The sequence below is a fragment of the Serinus canaria genome, chromosome 3 (assembly GCF_022539315.1).
Source record: "Serinus canaria isolate serCan28SL12 chromosome 3, serCan2020, whole genome shotgun sequence".
In the NCBI taxonomy this organism is placed as follows: domain Eukaryota; kingdom Metazoa; phylum Chordata; class Aves; order Passeriformes; family Fringillidae; genus Serinus; species Serinus canaria.
In genome coordinates, this window is record NC_066316.1 from 41,740,638 (window position 1) to 41,768,594 (window position 27,957).

Here is a 27,957-nt window from a genome sequence, read left to right on the forward strand (position 1 = left end):
AGTGGTGAGATCTGGTTAGCACATCCTGGTTAATGCATCCAGATAAAAATTCTCTGACAAACTGTGGGAGAGAAAGCAAGTGCTCATACTCATATCACTGTTCAAAATCAAATCCTGATGTGCCCCCAGACTCATTTCTGCGGCTTCCCGCCAGAGGACTGCACAGTGTTAACATCAGACAGTGTAGAACTCCTCCTCAGGGGAGGTACCAGGGCATTCCCACTTGAATCAAAACATGTATGAACCTATTGAAACCATGTATGAACCCTCTTTGTTTCATGGACTTCCCCTACCCCAATGGATCATGATGGATCATGATTGCGACCTATTGAAACCATGTATGAACCCTCTTTGTTTCATGGACTTCCCCTACCCCAATGGATCATGATGGATCATGATGGTGACCATCACTTTGACCAACGAACATCTAAAATGGCAACCATCAAGTCTTGTCGTTGGATCCACAGATGGTGATGTCTTTCATCTCTAGTATGTACTCATATATTTTCTCTTTCCTTATATATTTTCTTAAATGCTATCTTTATACTTTCACATTGTTCTTATAGACAATAACCAAAACAGCTACAGACCTTTCTTCCATTGCAACCAAACTGCTCTAAAATAAACCAGATGCCAGATGGTAGATAGGTAGTTAGGTAGGTATACACACACACACACACACACACACACACACACACACACACACAAAGTCTGGTCACTGTGTCCTTTCACTTTAATCAAGGGTTTAGTTAAAAAGAACCTCAGTTACTTTGCCTCTGGAGTGGGTTGTAACACAGCCATCAATCAATACATTTGACTCAAAAACACATGGTACATCAAACGTTAGGAAGACAATTTATTACATATTATTTTCAACACAGAACTTTGTTCTTGTACATTTCAAGTTGTGCAACAAAAATAAGAAAAACATTTTCTTCTACTTTTATTCTACAGCAGAAAGTTTAGAACTTTGATTGCTTTCCATATAATGGATAACTGATAAAGTCTCAGTCTTTTGGTGAAGCAAGTTCATCAAGGCAGAAGATACACTGATTTGCTGCTTGAGATACTTTAGGAAGCACTTAATTGCTACTTATTTGGTAAAACAAAGCAGAGTTCTCTCTCTTTCTTTTAGGGACATTGTTTATCTTCAATCACATGCTTTCAAAAATATCTAGGATGGTTCCATTGTAGCCTGATCCTTGGCAGTTAGAACCAGCTCTGCAAGAGCTGAAAAGCTTTTTATGCTGCTTGTTTCCAGTCCCATCTTTCGCATCTAAAAAGATACAGAAAAGTCCATTAATCTTCTTTAAAACATTGAAAACCCAATAATTATGCTACTTAAAATACTTTGTGAAGCCTATGTTTTGTCCTGTACTGACATGTGGCAAAAAACACAACTGCATATACTGCAAACTATAAATATTTGCATCCAACTTTGCTCAGTTAAGTCTCTCTGGTTACAGAAGTGTCTTGCAGGGAAATATTTCAACATCTTCTAGGCAACTTGTAACTAAAGCCAGCTGGAAGTTTCCCAGTGAAGCAATCAGAAGGAAAAACTTGGATGCAGTTGGTTTTAATGCATTGATTTCAACTGATCCTTTTTTATCCAACTCCAAATGAAGTTTCTGGGCAATACTTTAAAGATCAACGTGAATACATCCAAGAAGAGCCAACAGCATGACAGTGAAAGCATTTCAATAGGCTGCAAAAGCCTATGGTTCTAGCCTTGCACTTCCTGGGAGACAAAAACAACTCTACAATTACAGAGGTTGCTGCAAGTAATTTCTTAGCCAGGAAATCTCTTGTTCTGACAGTAAGAAAAATATGGCCATGAAAAAACTAAGAGTTCAGTGAAGCAGAAAAATCTGGATCTAACTAAAACCATAACGAAGTGATTCTGAAAAGGTGTTTGCTGCTGGACCTCTCTGTAATAGTCACATGTACCAAAACATCTCCCAGATGATTATGAATAATCTGTACCAATTCAGCTTAAATTCACACTGCAGTGATGGAAAAGAAGAACAAAAGCTCAAACCCAGGCAAAAGCTGGCTAGTTTTTGTTAGTAAGATCTCCACAGTTCCACCCAATTGTGATTAGTCTCATATCTGAGAAAAGCATCTGCTCACACACAAGCAGACTTAATCTACCTGTTAGAATGCATCAAGAGTATCTGCTCATAAATAAGATGCGACAATTCCCTGGCATAATGATATACACTCTTAGTTGGAATAGCTATGATAGGATATCATAGTTGGAATAGATATGATTTGACTCTTAGTTGGAATAGATATGTTTTTTAGAAATAAAGGAGTACAAAACAGTATGTTTATACATTTTAATGTAGCTACTGCATACATTTCTTGGAATATTTTCTTCTATGTTTTGCTATTTAAAATTTCGCATTTGGCACTGAAAAGCACTTAGAGTTATGCAGCACAACAAATCAGTCTGACATCCTCACAGCTCTTGGGAACAGACCCTGACCATGCAGAAAGTCAAGGCTGGAAACACCCCGACAGAAGACAAACAAAAGAAGGGCCATAAAGAAGCTCCTATCAGACCTAAGTCAGGTCCCTGCCCACTCATCTGTAAAGACAGTGTTTCTTCTTAATGCTTCCAAGCACTGAGCAGTACTTGAATTTTAAGTAGTAAGAAATATAAGCTCTGCATTTGTACAAGAAAGGATAGGAAAGTATGCATTGCTGAAGCAGTATCTATAATCACCAAGATCTGAAATCACCTCCTTTATACAAATGTGAAAACACAAAACAAAAACCAAACCCATACCAGCAGAGCTTTCAGGACCAAAACTGGAGTTAAGGTTCCCTTTCCTTTTCCATCTCCCTTCCAAAACTATTAATAATAATAAGAAACTCGTTTGTCGTAACTTACTTGTTCTCCAAAATACTCAATGTCTAAGGCCAGCTGGAGTCGGATTTTGTTATCATCACTCATGCCCCCATTTGTACCAACAGGGTTTGAAGTTGCAGTTCTTCTTGCTTGCTTCAACCTTTTTAGACTCTCTTCCATTTTCTTGACAGAACTGAGCACATCAGATACAGTTTCGTAATACCTGAATTAAGGAAGAAAGAAAAAATTCCACTTTACAGAAGAGCCTGCTTCATACACAGAAGTACATCACTGGCCCTGCTGAACAGTGCCAGAAGGAATGGCTTCCCTTGCAAAGAAGCTACTTATTAGCATTACAGATTCACCAGGATTTCCATTATTTGTTCCAGAGGTTAATCTGAAGATTACTATTCAGTCTTGAAGACTCCTCATCACAACATTTTTGATTTGTTCAAGATGTTTGTACTCAATAGTGACCAAGGAATGCAACTGCTCAATTTTAAACAGTCAAAATCAGCCCCTCTTTACAATCAATAGACTACTGAGTAATGCTCAATTTTATAAACAGGACAGGAACACCAGCCTGACAGACCAAAACCCACATATTTTTAGGCAAGTTATAAAAGTGTATATGACAGCACACATAGGCACACCAGTTAGAAATGCCTATTTCTAAAATGAAGAAACTGATTTAAACAGGAGTCTCAGGAAGCTGGCAGGAAAAGTCAGAAGAATCCTAACCCTAATTTAGAAATGGAAGAGATAAAATAAAACACCATTGCCCATGGAGAAAGAATCCATATTAAAGAAAGCATAGAATCAAACATAAACTACTCAACAAAAGTTCAAGAAGTCTTATGGACTGAAACCCCATGCCTAAGTGGGAACAGCATATCATATAAATTAAGAGATGCCCAGGACAGCAAATTAACAATAAGAAGAGAAAACAGAGCGACAATGGGAAATCAAATACTCATGAGAGAAATGACCAGATTGAGCTATGTTCTGTAATTTGCTAAAATAATTAACTTTCAAAGAGCCTCTCTATGAAAAATATTACTGTAAGAATTAAGAGTTGAAACAATCTTCCTGATGATTTCAAACAAGGAGGCAACAAAAAGCAGAAAAGCTTTTTAAAAAAGTAATTAGATAAGGGATGGCTAAAGAAAAAGTGCTTGCCAGTGCCATGGAAATTTGTTTCACGACAGCATTCTATGAAAAGCAAAAGTATTACAGTAAAAGTCAGTCGTGTCCTCTTTTCATATCTTGGTATTTCCTAGTCCCACTCACTTGTAATTAATTCCTACTTCTGTTGTACTCCTAAATCCTTTGCCATTTAAGCAAATTTAGCCCCCAGTGATTTTTAACTAGTTTATGCTCTTTTCTGTTTTGTACATTTGGATGTGAATACATAAGAATGTATTATCACAGCAAGAAATTAATTATTTGCATTCGTATTCTCCATAAATAAACTACAATACTCCTCCGTGTAAAAAATTCAGTTTCTTTGACTTGTCACTTGTCAGTGAGGATATTTTAAAACAAAATGATGAAACTAGTAGCAACAAACCATGAAAATAGAGTTTGACAGATAATTCTAAGGAGTTAAGAAATTAACCTGCCAATCTTACTGGTGTTTAACCACTGCCACCATGTTTAACCTAAGTTTTGGAAAGTGGAGAACTGCTTTTTGGGGGCAAAAAAGCTCTGGTTGGGTCCAAGGAACTATGTAACAGCTACTCTGCCTGGTGTCACCAGATTTACTAAAGCTTTAAAAGCAAGACTAACCAGGCACACAGATGTAGAGAGACAGACAAGAATTCACCCCAAGATATTTTAGCTCAATAACCTTGAGTGGATTGAGATTCCAGGAATCTTTGCAGTTCTTCAGCAATGTTACTTAACAAATATCAGTAAGCTTTTTACCATGCACTAAAAACTGGTAAAGAGACACCAAGCTTGAAAAAAGAGGTTTTGTGCAAAATGAAAATGGCCAGCACAGTCAACCCAACCTAAGCTGAGCCCTGTCCAAAATGCTTAGGAAAAATTTAAGGACGGTTGGTGAAAGTGTAAAATTGTCTTACAATTTTATGTCTATTCTGAAAGGTACCAGAAGAAGAAGAGCAGGGAGGAATAAGGAGGCAAAGGACATGAAAAAAACTCATGTTCTGAGTTAAAAGGTCAAAGAAAACCAACAAAGCAAAACTATAAAGATGGGAAAAGGAAAAAAAAAAACCATCCAAAAAGGCTAAGGTGACTCTTTAGTTTTAGGCAAGGTTAGAGATAAAAAAAATATAGCTAACACAAAGAGTAAATTGTCCACAACACAAAAAGTAGGAGGTATCCTCTGAAATCTTCTGGCAGAACTTTCAAACAAAAACAAGTATTGCTGTCTCAGTTACATGCTTAAACTGGCAGAACTCACAAAATGCAAAATCCCTGCTCAGTAAGAATTTAAAATACAGCTAGACTGATGGAAAAAAAAATCCATTAAGGAACCCAATGCATATGACTACTCATGTTCAAAAGCCCTCCAGACGCTAACTAGGAAACAGAAGATCTGCTAAAGAAAGTATTACTTATGACTGCCTTATTAAAACTGTAAACAATTAGTTCTTCAGAAGTTTAAAAAGCCCAAAGCTTTTTCTTTAAACCACTAAAAAGTTGGATAATCATTACATACATTAAAGAAGACAAAGGACAGTAGAACTCAAGTTCTTGTAAATTCAATCACTGTTCATTGAAAGTAACAAGGTTAGTAACTTTAATTGAAAGTAATGAGTTTAAGGTCTTACATCAATTCTGCACATCTTTAGTTCACTGCTGCATTCCCAGAACTAACCACATTTTCAAATGTCCTATCCACCTTGCGATGGTTTGCACAGATCTTAGCAGGAACCAGGTTTTGGGATTTCCTGCCCAGCTTTTCGTCTGCTGAACACGCAATATGAGAGGAAATCAAAGGAAATATATCCCACCCAAAGAGTGCTGTATTTTGATTTTCTTTACAGTTGTGTTAATTCATAGCATTTTGTTTTTTCCTGTGCCTGTTCAAAAGACATTGGAGTTTTTAACTAAAGCAAATAATGTTCTGTATGGTTTTCTTACTTCTGTGTGCTTTCAGAGAGAGCACCTTCCAACCACTGATGAATCATGGGCTGCTTCAAGGTATCTCTGTAGTCATTCTGCAGTCGGTAGAAGGGCTTAAGAGCACTGTCAACATAAGGTGAAGCTTTAGTTGGCACCTCCTGGCAGATGACAGGGAAACAAGTCGGGGAAGAAGGAACCAGTCATTTACTTACTCAAAGTATCAACACCCAATTCTAGCACATGCAAAAAAATGCTAATCCTGTACCTAAAGCAAAGAGATACATAAACCATTTAGGACAAGTCAATGGAGAGATCCTTATCCACAGGAAAGACACCATCACAAAATTATTCAGCAGCATTATACAGTGCAATATAATACAGAACAAGGTTCAAAATGCTCAAAGCTTTTTCAGAGATGCATGTGCCAGCCATTCCTATTACCAGGGTATGATCCTGAATGCTCTTTCTGCTCATGCTGATTCCAGACAAAGCTGAGCAGACTCAGTGCCCAAAACAGACCTTTGTTAAAATACCTACAGCTTTGTACTATACTTCACTAGGTTGAAGACATTGTCATGGGCTCTGTAAGCAGATATGGACAGGCTCAAAGAACTCACAATAATCTCACCACAGGCCCTTCTGAGATTTATTTTTTCATCTGCTAGCAGCACTGACCTTGTTGGTTCTCCTATATAATCTTGGAACTTCCAGTGCACTCTTCAGGTATGCAAAGGAGGATTCACTGAGATCCTGGATGATCCTGTTATTCAAGGTAGGCACACAGGCTGATAGAGAAGTCTTTGAATCTTCCAAGGCTCCTATTAAAGTAAAAATGCTGAAGTTTAAACTGAGCTACCCTGCCTGAACACAACTCAAGTGATGTGAATCCCCTCAGCTTCCTAATCCCACTCACTATCTGGTGTCAAGTACAGGATATGCTTACCAAATAAATACACACTAGCCACTTATAAAACACTGCCAGTAATACCAACCATTCCTCAGCCAGAAACACAGCAAGAGGCAAGGAAAGACAAGTGAAGTAAAGTAACATTCTCCAGGTTCAAAGCTTTTCCAGTATTACCAATGAGGCAAGGGCTTGAATCAAAAGGCTCCGACCTTCCAAAGAAACTGTGTGAAATTCTCTCTAAATTCCCTATGGAATTACTAGAATATGTTCATCTCAAAGCCGTGTTTGGTAACAGACCATCTACTGAGCAGGGGATGTGCACAAGCTCCTACATCTCTAAAAGACTTGGACATCTACCAGTAGTTCTGATTTAGAGATTTCAGTGGAATTCATGATGCAGAACTCCTGGCTATGCCTGCAGACAGGGACTAGTTCACTCATGCACGCCTAGCTTTAATTATTAAATTAAAATCAAACTCCATATTTCACATAAAGAATGATCAGACAAAAAAACCCCAAACAAATGAACCAAAGAGACAAACCCAAAAACCAAACCAACCCAAAACAAAAACCCAGAAAGAAAAAAGGAGGCTAAAATACTGAATAGCTTCTACCCTCTGAAGTTAAGGTATTTAACTATGATACTTTGATAACCCTCTCCCTCAAATGACTCATCAGGCCTAAGAGAGAACAGTCATTTTAGAATAACATTTTAATTTCCACTGGATAATGGAAAGCCTCTCCTTATGTGTTCTTCCCCAATTATTCCAAAAGTTTAATGATATGAATCTTCTAGGATAAAGTCCTCACTTTCTGGAGAAAAATCCTAAAAGCACTTTAGGCTCACTCAATTTTAATTGTTAAGCATTCTCTAGACTCAACAGATCTGTTTAAGATTGTTCCTATTTAACAATTTACACAGAAGGCAAATTTCATTAAGTATTTTCATCCTAAATAATGAAACTGTAAAAGCTGATTTCATTTTTTTGGCAGAGAGGATTTGGGAGAAAGGGGAAGGAGCCTCTCAGCTTTACCTGCAATGCAAGATATATTCTTGAAGCCAATCATTTCAAGCTTTGGTTTAATCATGTCTAAGATGTCAGGAATCTGAAAAAAACAACCCAAAACCAAGAGAGATACAGTTATATTATAAAAATTTTAATTACTTTTCCTAAATCCTGTAAGTTTGAAGTGCATCACAAAACACCCTCAATTTCTATGGTTTTACTGCATCTCTGTGCAATCAATACTAGAAGTTTACAATATGCACAGGAATTTAAGCTTACACTCTAAATCCTCTACCTTATTATTGTACTCAGACAAAATAATTTAGAATTAACAAAACCTCCTGCAATTTACAACTTCACATATTACAGAAAATTCAGCCTTACTGAAAATAAACACATAGGAATCATCCCTACTGGGAGACAATTAACAACGTACATCTCTCCTCAAGATTCTGGATCATTAATCAAGTATAATCATGATGATAAAACCTTTTCCAACCTCAAAGACTAAAAACAGCAAACAAACATTAAAGCTGAATGTTGCAGCACACTCCAAGTTGCAACAGAGACTTCACTAGAAAAGGTATGATTGGCAAAATGACACTTCACACCAAAAAACTTCAGAAAGATATTATTTTAGGAATCAAGTCCAGCATCTACTGATAAAAAGAATTTAAATACCTGAAGTGGTTTGCCCATAATCTGCCATTCCAAATAAGCACAGAGTAGGCCATGTATTTCAAGTATCAGACACCCCAAGTTTTGGCATTTAAGATTAAAAATAAAAATAATGGTACATTATTTTAAACAATTTAATACCCTCACAAGATGCCAAAAACATCAATGAAGATTCTTTTGAAGTAAAGTCATAAGCACAAACCCGATCCTGCAGTTTGTCCAGATCTGCAGCAACATATATCAGCTGAGTACTAGATATAGAAGACAACGGCAGACTTTCTGGAGAAGAGCCATTTCCTTGGTCTTCACTGGGGTTGAGGCTTAAAGAAGATTCCTTTCTACCAACTGGCACAGGTTTTTTGCTTTCCTTTGTATTTTCACTGGAAATGGGCCTTGCAGAAACCTGAAACATCAAAATGAATGTGAACCCTAGCAATAGTGAAGGTAGTTAAAGCTGGACAAACTGAAACAGAACATAAAGGACTTGTAAGACTTCAGCATTAGAATGCCACATTTTCAAGGGATATTACCAAATACCATTACTAAAATATGCAAAAAGTAAATGTTAAAAAAATTTGAGCGCACTACAAAGTTGGATGATTTAGAACAAATCTGTCTAACTCAGGTTAAGAGAGGGCAGTCCAGTCCTGCCATCAAACAACTCCTTTCTCCCACCTCCTCAAGCTCTCTGCTGTCAGGCAAGTGCTTCCCCTAACCACTCTGTTTTAACTCTGGTACTTATCAGTACTTTGCATGAGCTGATTTAGCTGAGAGAACTAAGTCACTGAGTCAGAAAAGAAATTATAAATGGAGATCTTACTGCTGTCTTCAGCTACTGAAGGGGCATGTACAGAGAAGACAGAATCAGATTTTTCCTTGAGGTACAAAGAGAGAGTAATAGGCAATGGGTATGTACTGTACCAAGAGAAATTCTGACCACACAGGAGGAAAAAGCAACCAACCATTGGACCAGGGTTCCCAGGAAAGAGTGCAATCACCATGTTTGGATATACTTAAAATTCAACTTAAGAGGCTCTGCACAACCTCACATAAGCTGGTCCTATTTTGAGTAGGAACTGGGAACAAATGACTCCCAGAAATCTCTTCAAATCCCAATTATTCTATTGTACCATCTCTCTACGGCACAAGAAACAGGGGCTCACTTGTATGGTTGGTTGCCGGCAGTACGAGAGCAAAGCACATTTTCTCTGCTCAAAAGCAGTGATCATTGATGCTGAGTCAGCTGCCCAGGAAACTTTGGTTTTGCATATTAAACAACTGATTCAGATTATATCACTCCTTTTTATTTGCAGGGTTATTTTTTTCCTGGCTCTGTTTCACAACTTCATTCACTCAATCAACAACACACAAACAGAAGAAAACTAAGATTTTGTCTTCTTGTTTCAGTGGCAGAGGCAGAATTAAGCAGCATGAAGTACATCTCTGGCAACCACCAGACAGCACCACTGCACGGTACTGATATTTGTGACTAAGCACGTATTTTGCAGTGATACTTTTTAGAAGCCAAACTCATGAACTGCTTGAAGGTTAAAAACCATTAACTTCACAAAAGAGGTCACATATTTTGCTTCAAAGAGTCTCTCTTGATGGACATACTCATCACCAGTCCCTTAAAGCAGGCAGCTCTCTCACCTCGCTGATGAACACGGAGTAGCGTGCCAGGATCTGCAGGCTGAGTTTCCACAGGCGGTGCGCTAACAGCGGCACAAACATCTGATCCGACCAGCACTTGACAAGACTCATCCACACCATGTGGGTGGCCAAGAGACAGAAGGAGCTCCCAGCTAGAAACGATCAGGGAACAAAGGTCAAGCTCCCAAGCACGTTTTTAAAAGATGCAACATCATTGTAATTGCATTACCCAAGATTTACCCAAGATTTTTCCTGAAAGATACAATCATCAGATAGAAATGTATTACGCATTGCCTGAAATAAACTCTTAAAATACAATCTCCTCAATGCTTTAGATTTCAAATTCCACCAAGTCTTCCTGTAGCTGTGCAAAAGCAAGAAATGATAATTTGCCTGCAATAAAGGCAGAAACAGCTTGGCCAAATAATCCATTTAGGAAATAACATTTCCAAAATAATTTTTGGCAGTCTTTTGAAGAAGTTGCATTAGATATTCCTGCCAGCCATAACATAATACTCCCTTACCACTAAACTATTGCTCCTCTCCCAGTTATATGAGATATTTGCTACAAATATTTATTTAAAATACTGTACAAATATCCATATTTAAACAAAATACTTTTAAAGCAGTTTACATAGTTTTACATTTAACATTTTAGAAATACAATTAGAAAGATAAGGAATGTGTCTGCAAATTCCAGGCCTACACACTGAAGTGGTAAGATTTATATATTTTGTCTCCATTAGGATTTTTTCCTCCTGGTTTGCTTCAGAGGGCATGTGTGGATACACACATACAGACATTTAGGTGGCCCACAGATACCTTCTTCATAAGTATTCACTCTGCTAGCTGAAATTAGTTCTTCTGATTACAATATGCTTCTAATGCATATATCAGGTTATTCTTCCTGTGCATACCTCCTCATCTCCTCATAAATCAATGTATATTTCTGGAGCAGACACCAACACTATGAATGACAGCAAGACTAAATGCTGCCAGGAGACAGACATTTTCACCTCTACACAGTGCTACAACATTAAGAAAAATATGCCCCAATAACACAGCATAGCCTTTTGGTTGTCACTTAGAAGATGTCAAATGCCAACAACTCCTTCTTGCACTCGGGGGATGCTTCCATAAGTATGTCAGTGACAGCTGCTAAAAAGGGGGTTTGTAGTAAGCAAAGTCATCACTGACCAGAATTCTCACATTGCCATCTCTGGAACAATGTTTTATACTGTTTGAACAGTTTATCAGAAATAAGAAAGCTCATGTGAACCACGGGATGCATGTTACTGAATAATCAAGAGACAGAGTGATCACTGCTATTTATACAACTGATTCCTTTACAATCAATATTTTTTGCCAAAAAAGTTTACCTGGTGCTTCCTCCAGCGTGTCTGAAAGTGCTTCTTCTAAGGCCCCTGCTATTTCTCTGAATCTGTGAGAAAGAAAAATTTTGAATATCACAATTCAACAGTTGCTTAAATTGATGCCTAAACATTTTTCAATGTTTACTTCAGTATTATATCTATGTGCCATCAATGTTCATAGACTGATTTTAAACCTGGGGTTATTTTTGGCCAACTTAACACTAGCATTCAAACACCTGAAAGAGAATCTTTGATATTTTACAGGCACATACAAAGCTTATACTTTGGGATATTATTAAGTTGTGGTTGCAAACATCATCAAAATGATAGCTCACAGGGTGAGAAGTCCTCAGCTTTTCGAGGAGGGAAGATTTTTTTTTTGTAACTGTTTTTAAACCATAAGCAATCAAACGGACACATACTTTGTTTAACCTTCAGATATGTCACATGATACTGGAGCTCCAGATTTCTACATGTTTGTTAATGAGCAGTAACATAAGGTTCAGCAAACAATTCTGTACCTAATAAAAATCAATAGTTCCTCAAGGACACCTGTTTTTTTTTTTTTGTTTTGTTTGATTCCCCTTAAAAAGACACTTTTTAAAAAAATTCACCATTCAAAGCAAAAGAAAAACCCAAACCAAAATGACATCTCCAAAATTTTTTAGTTATAACAGCAAAAGTTATTAAAACCTGATATTTTTCCATACTTGTATCATTTTAAGCTTCCCTGTAGAAAGTTCTGTTGTCACTGGCTTCCTCTTTTTTGCTTTTATGTGCATCACAGTAACTCTGTAAGTCTTTCCATCAAATTTAGTAATTACAAACCTGTAGGGTTTCTCTGAAAGTTCTCTTAACTATTATTTCCACATCAGGACAGGAGCCCACCTAGCGTTTTTGCTCAAACTCCTAATGGACTAGGATGGATGTTTAGCAACTAAACATGTTTGTGAAATGGCTTCAAAACCTCAGTTCCGCCTATGCCCTGCTTCCATCAACAGAGCAGTGACTTTAAGTCTTTTGGTGAAATGGCTTAGAGAACAGAATAAGGTTTGAACGACAATGTAATTTTTGCTGAGTATGTCTTACATAGGAAATAATTTTCCCAGTGTGGGGCTCACTACAGCTCCACAATCAGCCATATTGATTTAACCAGAAGAATGAAACGTGGGAAAGAGTTACTGGTGCTGTTTTGCCTCCACTGCTACAGAAGAATGCCTGAACATCCATCTGTCCCTCAAACGATCATTTCTAAAGGCTTTAGTAAGGGCTGATTTTTCTGGGGAATTTCTGCAATCGAAAAAAGAAAACTTAACTATAAATGCCAAAGTGTGAGATAACAGTTCAATCAAAATCTTGCATGGCTTAAAGGACATTAACGCACATCAAGAGAAAGCTTCCCTGATATATATAATTAATATACTGTATTATTTTCACAATTATGGACTGAATAATTCGTAGGCACTTCCAAAGTTAGATTATTGCAATATAAAGGAACACTATCATTTAAGATGAATCAGCTGCTGTTATCCAAACATTTCTCAAAACAGTACACTATTTAGACTTACAGTAATCTTGGATTAAAGGAAAATGATTTTTTAAAAGTGTTTTAATCAATCAGAGCTCAGACTACCTAATGGGAAACATTTTTGAAGAGAAATATGCTGAAGGTCCATCTCAATTTTATGAGCAAGATTATCAACGTTTGATCAATTGGTCTCCTACTAGAAAAGTTGGACTTGAAACAAAAAGGGCAATTAATGATACATATCTGTTAAAAGGTTCATAATGGCTGCAGTTCAACAGACACTTTTAGTCTGTGCACCACTATCTAGTGAATACTCCTGGCCCCTCCCTTGGGCCAGCATGAATATTTATACAGTTAAGTGGTTTGGGGAAATTGACTGGAGTTGAAAATCAGTCTTTTTTTTTCCCCTGAGTAACAGGTCCTTATCAGTTCACTACACAACTGCAGGAACAGATGTGCAAGCAAAAGAACAAATCAGGGTATCAGACGTTGTGACTACAGTTTTACAAAACACCATGAACCACCAAAATATTAAGACCCAACTCCCAGCCACCTGTTCTTGTCACTTATGTTAACTCTACCAAAAACAAGATTCCTAGATGGAGTTTTTCAGCACAAGTGTAGATTCACCCTGGATTAAAGAAACTGTATAAATGTGATTGGGGTAGTGTTATTGCCAACTACAGAATTGTGCAACAAAAAAGGCCACTAAAGTGACACCGGTTAAAAATAAACATCAATTTCTCTTCCCCCTCTTTTGAAAATTCCACTTTTTGTTTGTTTTGGGTTTTTTTAAGAGGCTCTCAGAAGGCTTTGTACCAAGACAGATTACACATGGCACAGCTGGGTCATCATGTGGTTCTTCATCAATGGTTCTATTCCTTGCCTAGAGGGTTGCTCTCCAGCCCTACATGCTCTACATCAGACATGTAGACTACCCTTTCTAAAAATACAGTTTTATGTTCTATTTTGTTCATTAAAATGCTAACATTACTAGAATTTAAAAAGGGCTTTCTTGGGTCTCTCTGTTCTTTTCTAGCTGTAAGGTCTGTAAAAGAAAATATCATAGATAAGTCAGACCTGCTACTAAAATATCCGAGAAGTTACTACTTAGCTCCTCAGGAACAGGGAATAGGAAGACAATCTTTGGGAAGGCAATGAAACAATTAAAGGAGTACATCCTGTGAAACAAAAAGAATGTCAGAAACATGGCTAAGTCTGGAAAAGCTGAAAGTCCTTTAGTTCTATACCTCTAAGAAAAAAGATTTCTCCCCTCACAGTAAGTATTCCTCTGGATTTGCATAAGTAGCATTCAACATACAGCTTAGTTTCAGGGACACTGGAGAAAAATAATCTGAAACAAGAATTCAAGACTTTTTTTAGATCTGTTCCTGAAAGTCTTATGAGTAGCTTATCAAATCTGATGTAACAACACAGTACATATCGAAGAGTAGTTATGTGGTTTTCTGCTAAATTGTTCAAAGATATTTAAAAGTTACTTGATATGATTAAATTCTTAATTTGATTTCCATATGATTTGTTGACAAGTGAGACTTTGAACAATGAGGAGGTGTGACCATAAGAGTGAACAAGAAAAATGCATGCCAACCTGATTTGAAAATATACAGGCAAATTCCATTTGTTGTTAAAGCTGTGGTAAGAGGGATGAGCTCTTAACCGCTTCACGCTGGCCTGTGAGCCACACTGCCGCTCAAATTTCCGTACGAAATCCATACTGGTGGTGTATTTCTGCAGGAAGAGACAGAGCATTCTGGTCACACACAGGCTCCCAGCAAACAAGGAAGGCCACCACCCATTCAGCAGAACACCTGTACCATGCTACAACTAAGCTCAAGGGTCAGGATGGGCTGACACTGCCCCTCATCAGCTAATCATACAAGGCTAAAAGCCTGGACTGCAGAGACAACAAAACCAAATTAACTTCAAAGTGTTACTCTATGGTAAGGACACTTCTAAACGGGATAAAACTGTCCAAGCATGCTGATCAAGCAGAAAGGATCGGAGATTCGTGACTATTTCTGAGCTCAGCCACTGGGGTGGTGCTAAGAGAGTCAGGTGCAGCAGATAAATCTACACAACAAGGAGAAACAATCAGGAATGAAACTCAGAAGTACACAGAGCCAACTGCACGCGAGAATGGAAGCACAATATTTTTGTCTGTTACACAGGACCTGTATTATAAGAATTTCTAGAGCTGTTTCCCTAAAAATGTTTTGCAAATATCAAATATATGCAGAAGAAGTTCAAACAATTTCAGATAAACTAACTTCATCCAATGTATACTTCTAATAAGATGTTTATGAATAGTATTAAGTTGGTTGCAAGCAAAAAAAAATTACATTAATCCCCAAACATACTAGTGGATTTGGTCTCAATAGTATGAGAACACTGAAAAGAATGAAATAATAAATTAAATCATGCACAAAGCAGAAAGCCAAATACTTGATGAAAACCAGAAGTAAAACAGTACAAAAAATGTTATTTCATACAAAATAGACCTTGCTAACAGACCATAAAACTTAGGTAAATAAATTTAAAATCAAAACACAACTGCAGTTAAAATTGCTTCTATGAACTGAAAGCTAGTTCAGTTTCTGTGCAAGTTTTTTCTATTAAAAAAAAAAAAAAAGGAAACAGTCATAAAACCTATCATATATTCTCATAAATCCACTACTGAATTATTGAAATAAGCCTGACAATCTCTCAGTGCTTTTGACTTCACTGCAGGGTTAGGGTTCAATCCACAATCCAGAGCACTACAGGAGCCATGTGATTTTGCCTCTGGTGAAGCAGGAGAACATTATCAGAAGCCCCTGTGTTGCTGCTTAGAGGGCTGGCTCTCAAAAAGTGTCCTGTAAACAAAGGACATGAACTGCCCACAGGGATGCTTTAGCATTGTGTATCTCAGTAAGTCCATAACTTTCTGTTAAAGGTAGAATTACAGAATACCTTTCTTGTGACGTGGTAGTTTCAGTGTCAAGATAATATCCTGAAAAATGCATACACAAGCTTTGAAGTAACTACTTTTCTCATAATCTGGTTGTATTTATAACACAATGAACCCATGAAAGGTATGGGAGTTAGACCCAGACTGAATGACAGATTAGTTCTCTTTCAGGCCTCCTTTCTCAGATAATAAACCCAGCACTGTAAAAAGGCAAACAAGCTGTTAATGCTCTGCTACCCTAAGTGTAAGTCAGAGATATACACCAAACATTCTGTAGAGACCTATCACTTTCAAAACAGAAGGCACCTCAAGAGACATTTATCTCAATATTGAAAACATTACATCCAGAAGAGGGAATTAACTGCGAGATTGGTTCCCATTTCAGCTTCTAGGATTGGATTGTTGACTGCACAGTTATTTAAGAAAAGTAAAATCGGGAACCAAAAGGGAGCAATTCTCAAACAGAGAAATCTAAACTTAATCTTAAATGAATGTTTAGAGATAAAAGAAGTATTCTTTTCAAATATCCATAAATCTACACATCTAACTCAAATAAAGGCACATCAACCTGAAACTATTTTAAAAAGCCACCTCACACAAACGCTTATTTTAACATACTTAACACTGCCAGTCTGACTTTTAAAGGATTTTAAAACAAATCTTTCAATCCCTCTCTCTCCTCTACACCTAAAAAACCCTTAACAGAAAACACAGCATATTCAAACTTTTCAGCATTAAACCTATACAAAGGAATAGATGCAAATATACATGGAGAAAAAAAATGTTCTGCATTTCTATCAACCTAGAAAACAGAGACAAAAGATTATTGTCTAAAATTTGTGTAGCACTCCTTGGCTCATCATCAGTGCAAAACAATTTTAAAGGGTTTTTCCCTCCCTCTCAATTCAGAACTATTAGCCTTTAAATAGGCGTAATAGCATTTTTTCACCTGGCATTTCAACTTCGTATTGATTTTAAAGTAAAATATTTTAATGATTTTAATGACTATGAATCACTTAAGTAGTCAAAAGCAGTCTGGAAAGCACTCTGTACTTACTATGTGATTTACCTGGAAGTCATGGGTGGGTGCTGGGTTTTTACTGGTTTTTTTTTTTTTTGATTCCTTGGTGTTTTTTAAATAAACGCAACGCCTTTGTTGGCCAGTCTCAGTGTAACATAAGACAGGCCTTTTAAGCAAACCCAGCTTTTCTGAAGACACAATGCACTCCTGTACATCATGCAGCACAGTACAGCAAAGGCCCAACAAGGCTCACAGTGTATGTAGGGTATAAGGTGAAAGCTTGAAGAGTGACTAAAACTTCATGGTAAATGAAGAATTCTCATGCAGGAGGAGGAGCACATTATGGTGTCACTTGCATGGCACTACCACAGCTCTCTTCAACATCCATGTAATTTGCTTCTTATTCACAGACAGCACTGCAAACACACTCAGTCATGCCTACCTGCCTTTACTTATTCAATCTCTCTGTACAAAAGAGATCATAAACTCCAAGAAAAAATATCTAAGCGTTTAGTAAAAGCAGTTTTGCAGGAACACATGAAGGATCACATGCCTTATAAACCTCCACTGGCAAGCCAGCATTTCCTTAAGTCATCTGTCCTGATATGCCAACAATGCCTTCCTTCAGACAATTTATCACTGCCTCCCATCTCTATCTTGAAAATAAAATGTTTCAGACTAATCACAAGTCAAACTGTCGGGGGAAAAAACTCCAAGTTTTCCAGTAGTCATGGTTAAACACAAGCAGACAGGACATGAGGAAAAGCAGAGAGTTCCTTTTTTCTACTTGTTACATACAAGTCACAAGTGAAGCACTGCCAGAGCAGATCTTCATACTAGACCAAGAAATCTATTTCACCATTAGTAAAATATTATGTTTTAGAGACAGAGCAGCACCACCAATGAAGAAAATAAAAGAGTGACAAGTACTTAAAATTCATTATTTAATATAAGCTTGTGATACTAGAGAAACACTATCTCTGTTTTCTAAACCTGATGGCACTGCCAAGTATTTTCAGGTTTTAGTTGACTTGTGTTTATAATCACAACATAATCTGCTGTACTGCAAGAGAGCAAAAGCTAAAACAAGCAAGTGAAACAAGGAATTTTTAAAATCTTCCCCTAGTAAAAAATAAGTTGCAACCCAGGTATTTAATTAATATGTCATCTCCTGTTATACAGTGGTTCTAGACTTGACTGAACACTGGAGTCATTTACGCCCGCCTTCAATAACATTGCAATTCTACTCTCAAAATAAACACTAATTCATCTGACTAAATGGCGTCCAATAACTTCTGTACGAGCTGTCCTAACAAACTTGAGGGGAGAATTAATTCCTACAAAAATTGAACCATGTGGTTTGAGATAATGCCCTCTTCCAAGCCATGCTACAACATGAATTCAGACAAAAGCAGCAGGGAGGGAGAAGCTAGAGAACACGATTCTTTCAATTCTTGTCACAGAAATTAGAAATGGAAAAAATGAAAATTAATTACCTCATGAAACACATCTGGGTTTCCAGGGTTAAAAAGTGATGGTAATTTCTCTTCCAAACCACGCACTATTTCTGGCCACACCGAGTTCACTAAGAAATCATATCCAGGAACAATATCTGCCTTTTCACTGAAAAAAATTGCAATTATTCCATGGTTATATTTTACCACCAAGCTTCTATTTGGAGGCAGGAATCACTAAAAAATAGATGCACTGCACTAGACAAAATGCAATGAAATATTTTTACAAATTTATAATGATTCCCTAAACTGTCCTTCCTTTGAAGATTCCTTATCTGATTCTACAGTGTCATCAAACCCAAGGTGTTTTTTTTGTAAGTGTTTAAAAAATTTATCAGTTATGTATTTTGCAAGTGTGTACAGGAAAATTAGTACATTTCAGCTGAGAAATCCTAGGTAAAATCCAAGTTTTAATAGCTCCAAACTTTCAAGACCTACCAAGGAGGAACAATGTGACTAATGCAATTTTTCCTAATTGTTCCAAACTGTATTTATACATATTGTGTTTAATCAAAAGATTAAAAGCCACCTTGATTATTAAAACTAAAAAATTGAGAGAAGAAGCATTCAATTCCAATTTAGTACACTGCACTATAAAGTAGAAACATTCCATTATTAAAAGAACGATTAAAACTTGCTGAAGGATTGAAAGAATTAAAATGTTAGTAAAACTCAGGAGTCATAAAAAGCTCAGCAATGGATGACTAATTAGAAAGTAATTCTGCAGTCCCTAGGGGCTACGTCCATAGTTCTGCTAATTACAGCAGTCTGCTGTATTAACCATCCCAAAAACAGATGAATAAATGGATACAATTCAGTAGACCTGAATTATTTAAGCTTGAAAAACAGGCAATTTAATTGCATAAGGAATTAAGCACTTTTTGAGAACACAGTGGAAGCACAAATAAGTTAAACCTGTAGTTATGGTACATGCATTAAAACAGTCAAACCTCTGAGAACCATTCCCACTTTTCTGATGTGCACTAAAACTCAGTAACTTCTGAACTTACATTTTAATAGCTTTATTATGCTCTTCTCCTTGGATGACGTGTACAATCATATTTAATGGGTTCAAAAAACCAAGTTATCTGTCATATTCTATTATGCACAGGACTCACTTCTACTACTGAAATACAGGATTGTCTCTGCTTCCTCTGAAAGTCTGGGCTGCAGCACCAGGAAAGTCTGTTCACTGTTTTGTTTTGAGAAACAGAGGCATGAGATACAAATCAAACTTGACTAGAATCTTCAGGAAAGGCCAGATAAATCATTAGTGCATGAAAGCTGATAATGCAAAGGATTTCAAAGCATATGATACCTGTTGTGACTCCAGTGCAGCTGAGAAGCCCAAGATACTTACCTGGAAATTGCTCCCCCTGTTACTTCCCGCAGGAGGCGGCAATGATGAGGAACAAACTCCAACAGCCTATTGTACATAGCCTGGAGGCCATTAGGGTGGGATTGCACATACTGCTCCACCATCACCTGCCAAGAACAGTTCAATGTTAAATGCCAGAAAAGTGAATACAAAATATGCTGTAATGCAAGACTCAGAAAACTCTTAATACTATAACCTCAAATACTGGGATAGGCAGTATATTACTTTTTTTTTTCATTATATTTTCCAAGTATAACTTGCCAGCCTGAATTATTAATTCCTTTAAAGCAGCACTCTTAACTGTCAAGACTGGCCCCAAAAATGGGAAGGAGATCCTTTCTTTTAAATGTGAGCCACTGTGTCTGGCTCCCAACCACTGCCACATCACTGTCACCTGAAGCAGTCTGTCAAGTTAAAGAGGGAACTGGTAAAAGCTAATCAAACTCAGACTAAAACTAAACTACTTTAGTTTTTACTAAAGTAAAAACTCCTTCTAAATGTTGAGGTGGTTGGTCCAATCCCAAATACAGGCAAGCCAAAGCAAAACATCTTCTGTGACACTGCTAAGCCTATAACTCAGCTAGCAAATCAGTTTATCTGGACAGTGCCTCATACTCAGTGAAAAGGGATAATCTCTGCCATAAAGAGAAGACAGTAGGAAAAGAGCAACAGCTTGTTTCTTGGTATTCTTCCACATGTCTGAACACATTTGCCTCTTGCTACATGAACAAGTGGAATGGTGCAGAAGTGGTGAAAGAATAGATCCTGAGAAAACTGAGGGGAACGTGTCATGTCCTACACTGTAGCAGCTGTTACAGCATATAGCAGACACCCAATGGAAACCTGTCCTAAACGGGAGAGGTTTGGTTTTTTGATTCTTTAGCCCAAGAAAAATGGAGGTAAGAAAAAGAATCCACACTGGATATAACCTGAAATTGGTGACAGGCGGGTAAGAGAATTCCTCCATCCTTTTCTTCTTAAATAGCAACAACAACCAAATTGACATTTTGCTGCGGCTCAGTTCTCTTGTCTTCTCTACAAAGATATTTTGAAGCTGCTAACAAAAGCTGGAGGTTCACAGGAAAAATAAGCATGTTTGGAAAACAAATGGAATTTTTTTACGTTATCTTACCTCATCTACATAAGGTTTTACAAGCACTTGGCCAACTAATGCCTCTGCATCTCGTGTTTTGTCGATTGTTGCATAAGTGCGTAGACAGTGGCGTATTATGTCAACATTTGACGTTTGAAGACCTTCCAAGAGCAGCCCTTCCAGAGACTGCTGCAACATGGCTGTTATTCCAGCTATGCGCTACAAAGAGAGTCAGAAAAAGCCAAAATCAAAGCCTGCCATCATTGTTGAAGCAAATTTATCCAGATGTGCCTAACTCAGCTTTCTATCCTTACTTGAAAAGTACAAAAATTTGATAACTGCCAGTGTTCAATGACCATTAACACAAACTTAATGGGCTACTGATGCTATATAAGACAGGATTTATTATAATAAAGCTAAAGGAAATTATTATTTCCTATATGTTGAAAGTTCCATGGTAACTTATATCACGTCTGCTTTATTGTGGGGAAATAAGTTAGTAATTGTTCCTTTTTCAACTGAACCAGTATGTGACAATAACAAAAGATTTACAGTAAGTAACCAGGGATAACAATTGTAGCATTTATCCCTCACTATCACAGACTAAACAGACAGCATGTACCCAGCACTACTTGTCAAATTACCACAAACCAATGACACTGAGTGACACTAACAAACACCAAAGAAATTAGATCCCTTCTGGCTTCTGCCAAACAGCTTCTTCAGTCTACACATATTCTCCTTTTTGCAAACCATTCTTCCTGATCTCCCATGACATCTTTTCTACTAGATCTGATCAGAGAAGCAATGAGTCCATTGCTACACTACCTACAGATATACTCCTGGCCCTATAACACTGCATTTGAAAGAAGTTCAGCCACATTAAGGCAGTCAGAGCTGAACTATGAATATAGCCAGTAAAATTTCTTCTCTCCCTTTTTACATGCTGTATTGTGTCCATCCATCCTAAAACGATTCATGCAATTTGTACTGAACATGCAAAGTCAGGAACCCAACTGCTGACTAGTCACGAAAGCTACATTCTGATGAGCCTTAGCAACAACAGAAACAGGACACAAGTCCTGGCAAACACCATTAAGGAAGCCACATGACAAATGTTCTCCCACCCCATACACTACTCTGCTGCTCATGCTTACTGCTGCTAGTATCCAAGTTTGATATCCAACTCAGTGGCCAGAGAAGTCTTGTAAACTGTCCATGTAACAACATGATCCCATGGATATCTGGAGTTGAAACAAGTTTATACTGCCAACAGGTAGAGGCACAAACTGGAACTCTGAACTACCTCAATAGCTTGAAAGCCATTAAGAATGATTCATGAGAATCACTTTAAAGCACTACCCCATCTCTATATTCACAGCTTTCTTTTAGCACAAGTTTTCATTTATTCCCTCTCCCCACTGAATGAATAGAAGAAAAAAGTCCCACCAAAACATCAGTTAATCTTTTACAGTAGGTAAAAGAGTATACTGGGAGATTAGTAATGGCCAGCATAATTTCATGAGAAGCCAAACTTGAATACATTCAAGCCAGCCACTATGTAGGCACATTCCATTTATATTCTGGTCTGTACATGGCAGCTAACAAAGCGAACATAAATCTCTAGAACAAGGCCTCAGTAAGCAGATGAACTGCAAGATACATTAGGCTGACAAAAACATCTGTCGTATTTCCCACACTTATTCTCAGTAATTTATCCTAAATAAGTAAGCAAACAGGACATAAATCCTCAGAAAAAGCAACTGATAAAAATGACCTCATGAAACCCATTTTTCTCCATAAATTATTTCAATAAAACTCTGTGGAAACAGGCATTTATCTTCCAATTATACTGGCTTTGCTTGACCGTGCAAGCGTTAAGTGTCATGCAATACTTACTGGTCTCACTTTGTCTAAAAGAGGCATTCCTTTGCTTTGTACTGCATGAAATTGTAGTTGATTAAATTCTGTGGCAATTCTCTCTAAAACTTGTCCAGTTAGAAGCGGACTAGAAGAGAGATGATACAAAATGAGAATATACAGTTAGATCCTTTCAAACCAACTCCTTCTCATCTGTAACAGATAGACAGAGCCCTCCCTCAATTTTTTGTAGTTTAAATATTTTGAATTCTGATAGGTACTACTATAATTATTGCAATCAAGCAATAATGGTCTGGAGCACGCTACATGATTAGCGCTGTTTTGCAGCTCTAACGTGAAGTGGGTGAAGCAGAAGCTGAGAGGAACATAAGCTCTTGCTTCAGCAGTATGAAGCACTTTCTTCTAAATGGCAGTTTTATTATCACATGAAAAGTCAGTCTTAAGAGAGCTCAGAAACTGCACCAGGTGACCTTCACCATCCAGATTTATTCTTTCTTACTCTGTCATATAGTAAAACTAATGATAGTTATCTCTAGAGAAACAGCCCTGCCCTTCTCAAGTCCACACAATCCCAATAATGAGCTGAATTTTCAGCTGTTCAAGTATGATCTTAACTGCAAAGTTAATTCTGCAAAGTGCCTCACCTGACTGAAAACATCTGCTTTTGTCCCTCTAGGTATCAACCTACTTTCTGGTACACTTACCCCCACTACCATGTAATTCAGCACACTGAGCTGAAGAGACAGTCTCAGACTGTGTCTTCCCTCCAGCTTAAATTGTACTTGCATCCCAGTCAAGCCTTTCAAGTGCGCGACTGGTACATCAGTTCCAAAATCGGCTGAACGCCATCCTGCAATTCTCAGCAAAGGCAGAGGAAGAGGTTTGACTGGAATTTGTCACCAACCTTCTTTGACTAGGTTTGCCTTGCCTGCCTTCAGCTATTCTTGCAGCAGGCCTTTTGCTTACTCATAAGCAGGGGAAACAAGAAAAAAATATTTTGCTTCACTTACAAATGACATTGGAATAAACTATAGAGAGTATTTCAGACAGAGGATTTGAGACTTCCAATAAAATAAAGTAAAATAAAATAACTGCACACTAACTTCACAAAGCTTGCTTACTGAAAGCACTACAAGTAATTTGAACTTTGGAGTCTGAGTTACACATTCTGTGAATGACTGGCTTGAGGAAGACTAAAACCAAGAAAATACTAAAATCACAATAATTTATTCCATCAGAGTTACACTTCTAAAGATACATCCTACTGCTTGTAAATTCACCTTCAACAACACCATGAAATTAAGTTAGTCCTATCAACTACAAACAAAACCCAACATTACAACCGCTTTACCTGCTTCCCTCTAATGAAGACAATTCTTTAGTGCCTTGGGAATGTAGAATCTTCTCAATTTTCTCCACAGACTGAATAACATGAATAAGTCTCAGGACACACATCTGTAATTAAAGACAGATTTTTCGTGTCTAACCCCAATCCCAATTGACATCACCTAAAGAAAATATTTTAGATGTTCTTAGTTCTTTGGGTTTTTGCTTGTTTAAGTTTTCTCCCTTTATCTTAACACTTGAGTCATGTCTCAGTTGAAGTATTGTTCACATATGTCTATAAAACACCACAAATAAATGTTTGTCACAGATATAGGACAGCTGTTCCTGTCCCTGATGTTTTCCAAAGCACAAAGACAAATGTTAGTGTGTCTCCTGCCCATAAAAATTAAACAGCTGTACTTCAATTTCATTCATAATAAGTAAGTTTATATGCTACTGCAGTCAGAAACAAGAGCAACTACTACAAAATAAAAAAATCCAGCTAAATCAAACACATGTTTTGGGCAACTAGAGTAAAACAAAGATTTATGATCAACTAGACACTGTAAAATACGAAGTCTGTCAACCAAAATGTCAATACATTTCACAAGTACAAAATCCTGCACAATGTGCATCTAGATAGCATAGAACTTTCTTAATTTCATTTTCTCTGGGTTAATGGCAAAATTAAAGTTATCCTAAGGATGATCTTTTATAGATAGATAGATAGTACTATCTGTTGTACCTTTTTTCTTCTAATGTCTTCTTGTTTAGTCATCCGGTCATCTACTGCTTTAATTCCTTCACTGACACAGGACTTAAGACTCTATGAGAGAAAAAGTCAATATGTAAAACTTGCTTTCCATTTAAGGGTCCAAAAAAACCTAAAAAAAAAAAAAAAGAAAAAAATCTAAACTTAAGACACAGATTAATAAGATCATGGGACTAATAAAAGCTACACTACTTCAAGTGAAAAAGCCATAAGTACAGATAAATAACTGAAAGCAGAACCTGCTCCTTAGGTATTGCCACTGCAAGTATAATTATTTCCACCATAACCATTCTCTTATTACCTTAGAGAGGACAAATGACCTTTGCCTAGAATCAGGCAATCAACCCACTATGTTTTTACACCTTGCAACTGAGGTTATAAATCAGTTTTAAACAGTATTTTTAATGCAATAAGGATTTCTCTACGCTAGCTGACCCTGTTTTCTATTAGACACAAAGGTGTGATATTTTGGAGGCATATTTATGCAGCAAGCATCCCTTTGAACTCACTGCCAAGATGATCAAAAATTGCCCCTTCCTATAAATACCAAGTCAATGTGGAGGAGCCAGAATAAGCTCAATTTTCAAGAGGGTGATGTTTTATGGTTAAACCACACACTGAGAAAAGTAAGCCCATAAAGGGACTGTGCTGCATCTGAATTTTCTATCATTTTTAAGTTACTCAAACATTAAAACAACTTCAAGATATCTCCATAGATCTGTCTTGCAAGAGTCTATTCACTTGTCAAATTTTAGAAACTCTTTTATCTCTTGGTTGAAATGCACTATAGGAAACCTAAATTTACTGCAATACAAGTGCCTGAAAACACCATGCTTCTCCTACTAGCAATCTGAGTCACCAGTTTTCAAAGAGAAGTTTATTGTAACAAATGTTAACTTGAATAGAAGACGTTCTGTACATCATATGAGAGCGAGCTGAAGTTTACCAAGCTGCTGACAATGATTGTTGTGAACATACCATAACTTCTTCCCTTAACTGTCCCAAGGGTACTGAAAGCTGATTGAGAGCCTTGTCCATGCCAACCTAAAAAAATTACCACAAACACATTATTACTTTTTTTGATAATTTGTGAATTACTGACAAAGCCTATCATTTTACAGATACTGAGAGAGAACTGAGAAAACATAACTTACTTTATAATTTCCAGTTTTTAATCCAATGCAAAAATATTTTATCTCAAATACAAGCATAAAGAAGTAAGACTACTTTCACTCAAAGCCAAAAGATAAACAAAATTTCTTCCTATGGAAATTCTTCCTCTCAGAAGTATGTTAAGTCTCAGTCTTTGAATCTTTATAATTGGAACAATTACAATTGTTCCAATTTTCAAACACAAAGTTGGGGATTTTTTAAGATACTTTGACTATACCAAAAGTTTAAAGATTGCTAAAAGAATGCTTCAAAACAGCCTTACATTTATCATTGCTGTTCTATTTTAATAATTTATTTCCTTCAATTTTATAAGTGCTGACAGTTTGAAACAAAGTTTGCCCTGAGACTTAACTCCCTAACAAATCAACTTTTCAAGACAAAATGCATACATCTCAAACATTTACTACAGGCCAACAGCAATACTGTAAAGCAATTCTGTAAGTTCTACAGGAATGGTGTCTCAGTGCAAGGATTAGAGACATCACTTTAAGATGCCTTAAATCATAAAATACCAAAATAAAAGCCATATACTTTCCATATGAAAAATAAAAATCCCACTGAACCACACTAAGCCTGAACTACACAGTACAACCAGTAACACTTACGAGATTTGTTGAGAGATTAACAAAATCTGCATAGTCCTTATTTATGAGTTCCACCATAGCAGTTTTAAGGAGTTTGTAATAGAGCTCCAGATCCTCTCGGAGCTCTTCCAACTGCACACGTTTCCTGCAGTCTGACACAAAGTGATCAACATCAAAATCCGCCTGAAACAGGTAATAGAGAAGGATGTAAGTAAACAGTACACACAAGGAACACACCCAAAATAAAGTATACGTATGCCCGTGAGTTGACCAAACTAAAGCCCTAGGGGAAAAACGGCTTCTTAACGCAGTAGTTAAACTCTCAGATTTTAGGCTGAAAAGCACAGAGTGTCGTGGGGCTGAATATCGAAAGACCCAGCTCTCCAAAGTACAGGAGACTTAAAAAAACAAACAAACCACGAAACAACAGTCAAGAGCGGAAATTCAGTACTCTACTCTTTCCAAGCAGCGAGGCCTCTCGCTCCGGTCAGTGTCGGAGCCCGGCCTTACCTGGACACGGCTGGACCCCGGATCCCCCTGTCAGTGACACCCTGGGCGCTCCTCGCAGCCTGGCCGGGGGAAGGGCCCTGGCAGAGCTGTAAAATCCCCACCAAGGCTCCGGGCCGCTCTCTCCCGCAGGAAACCCGCCGCCCCCATCCTCAGGACGCCACTCGCCCCTCCACGATCCTCCGGTCCCCGCGCACCTTCATGAACTCGTCCTTATCGAAGCAGAGATTCTCGGGGCCCCGCGGCAGGTTCATCCTGGCCTCCATGCCGGGCCCGCCGCTCGCACCGCCCCTCGGCCAGCGCGGCACCGCCGAGCGCTGCCGCCGCCGCAGCGCCCCCTGGAGGGCTCCGGGCGGCGCTGCGGGCGGGTCCCGGCGGGCGGCGTGTGGGGCGCGGCCCTTCGGGCCCGGCCTGCCCGGGCTCTGCGGGGACGGTCGGGAGGCGCGGGGCGGGGTGGGCTGGGAAAGGCCTCTGGAATCATCGGGCCCAACCTGTGGCTGAACGCTACCATGGCAATTACGTCATGGCATTGGGTGCCACGTCCACTCTTTTTTTCCTGAGTCAGCGACTCCAAGACTTCCCTAGGCAGCCCAATGCAATGTCCAAGCACCCTTCCTGTGAGTACTTCTAATGTCCAATCTGAAACTTTC

At 37.9% G+C, this 27,957-nt stretch overlaps 1 protein-coding gene across 3 annotated transcripts; it reads right to left on the reverse strand.

Moving 5' to 3' along the window:
* Positions 1 to 832: 832 nt before the first annotated feature.
* On the reverse strand, positions 833 to 27,626 carry COG2 (component of oligomeric golgi complex 2). Of its 3 annotated transcripts, XM_009092896.4 has the most exons (18): positions 27,505 to 27,626; positions 26,822 to 26,983; positions 26,022 to 26,087; positions 25,017 to 25,097; positions 24,297 to 24,400; positions 22,964 to 23,072; positions 21,104 to 21,283; positions 19,954 to 20,078; positions 18,576 to 18,702; positions 14,700 to 14,839; positions 11,569 to 11,630; positions 10,190 to 10,341; positions 8,739 to 8,939; positions 7,886 to 7,958; positions 6,620 to 6,762; positions 5,963 to 6,102; positions 2,897 to 3,077; positions 833 to 1,276 (listed from the first exon to the last, which is right to left on the reverse strand). In XM_009092896.4, the coding sequence occupies exons 1-18, from the start codon at positions 27,571 to 27,573 to the stop codon at positions 1,175 to 1,177; spliced, it is 2,217 nt and encodes a 738-aa protein (XP_009091144.3). In that variant the 5' UTR covers positions 27,574 to 27,626; the 3' UTR covers positions 833 to 1,174. The 3 variants fall into 3 exon arrangements, with proteins under 3 accessions (XP_009091144.3, XP_050828676.1, XP_050828677.1); XM_050972719.1 differs by lacking the exon at positions 27,505 to 27,626 and having other exon boundaries at positions 25,017 to 25,155; positions 26,822 to 26,889; XM_050972720.1 differs by lacking the exons at positions 833 to 1,276; positions 2,897 to 3,077 and adding an exon at positions 6,157 to 6,209 and having other exon boundaries at positions 5,963 to 6,067; positions 27,505 to 27,614.
* Between the last annotated feature and the right edge of the window lie 331 nt (positions 27,627 to 27,957).

What these genes read in the sequence shown, in the direction of transcription:
- COG2 (XM_009092896.4), bottom strand. Translation starts at nt 27,573, where the DNA reads ATGGAGGCCAGGATGAACCTGCCGCGGGGCCCCGAGAATCTCTGCTTC. An exon ending in ACAGGGGGAGCAATTTCCAG is followed by an intron (nt 18,703 to 19,953) that starts GTAAGTATCTTG and finishes AATTTTTTTCAG; the next exon opens with TGAAAAGGCAGATATTGTTC. An exon ending in CCTGTATATTTTCAAATCAG is followed by an intron (nt 11,631 to 14,699) that starts GTTGGCATGCAT and finishes TCTTTCTCACAG; the next exon opens with ATTCAGAGAAATAGCAGGGG.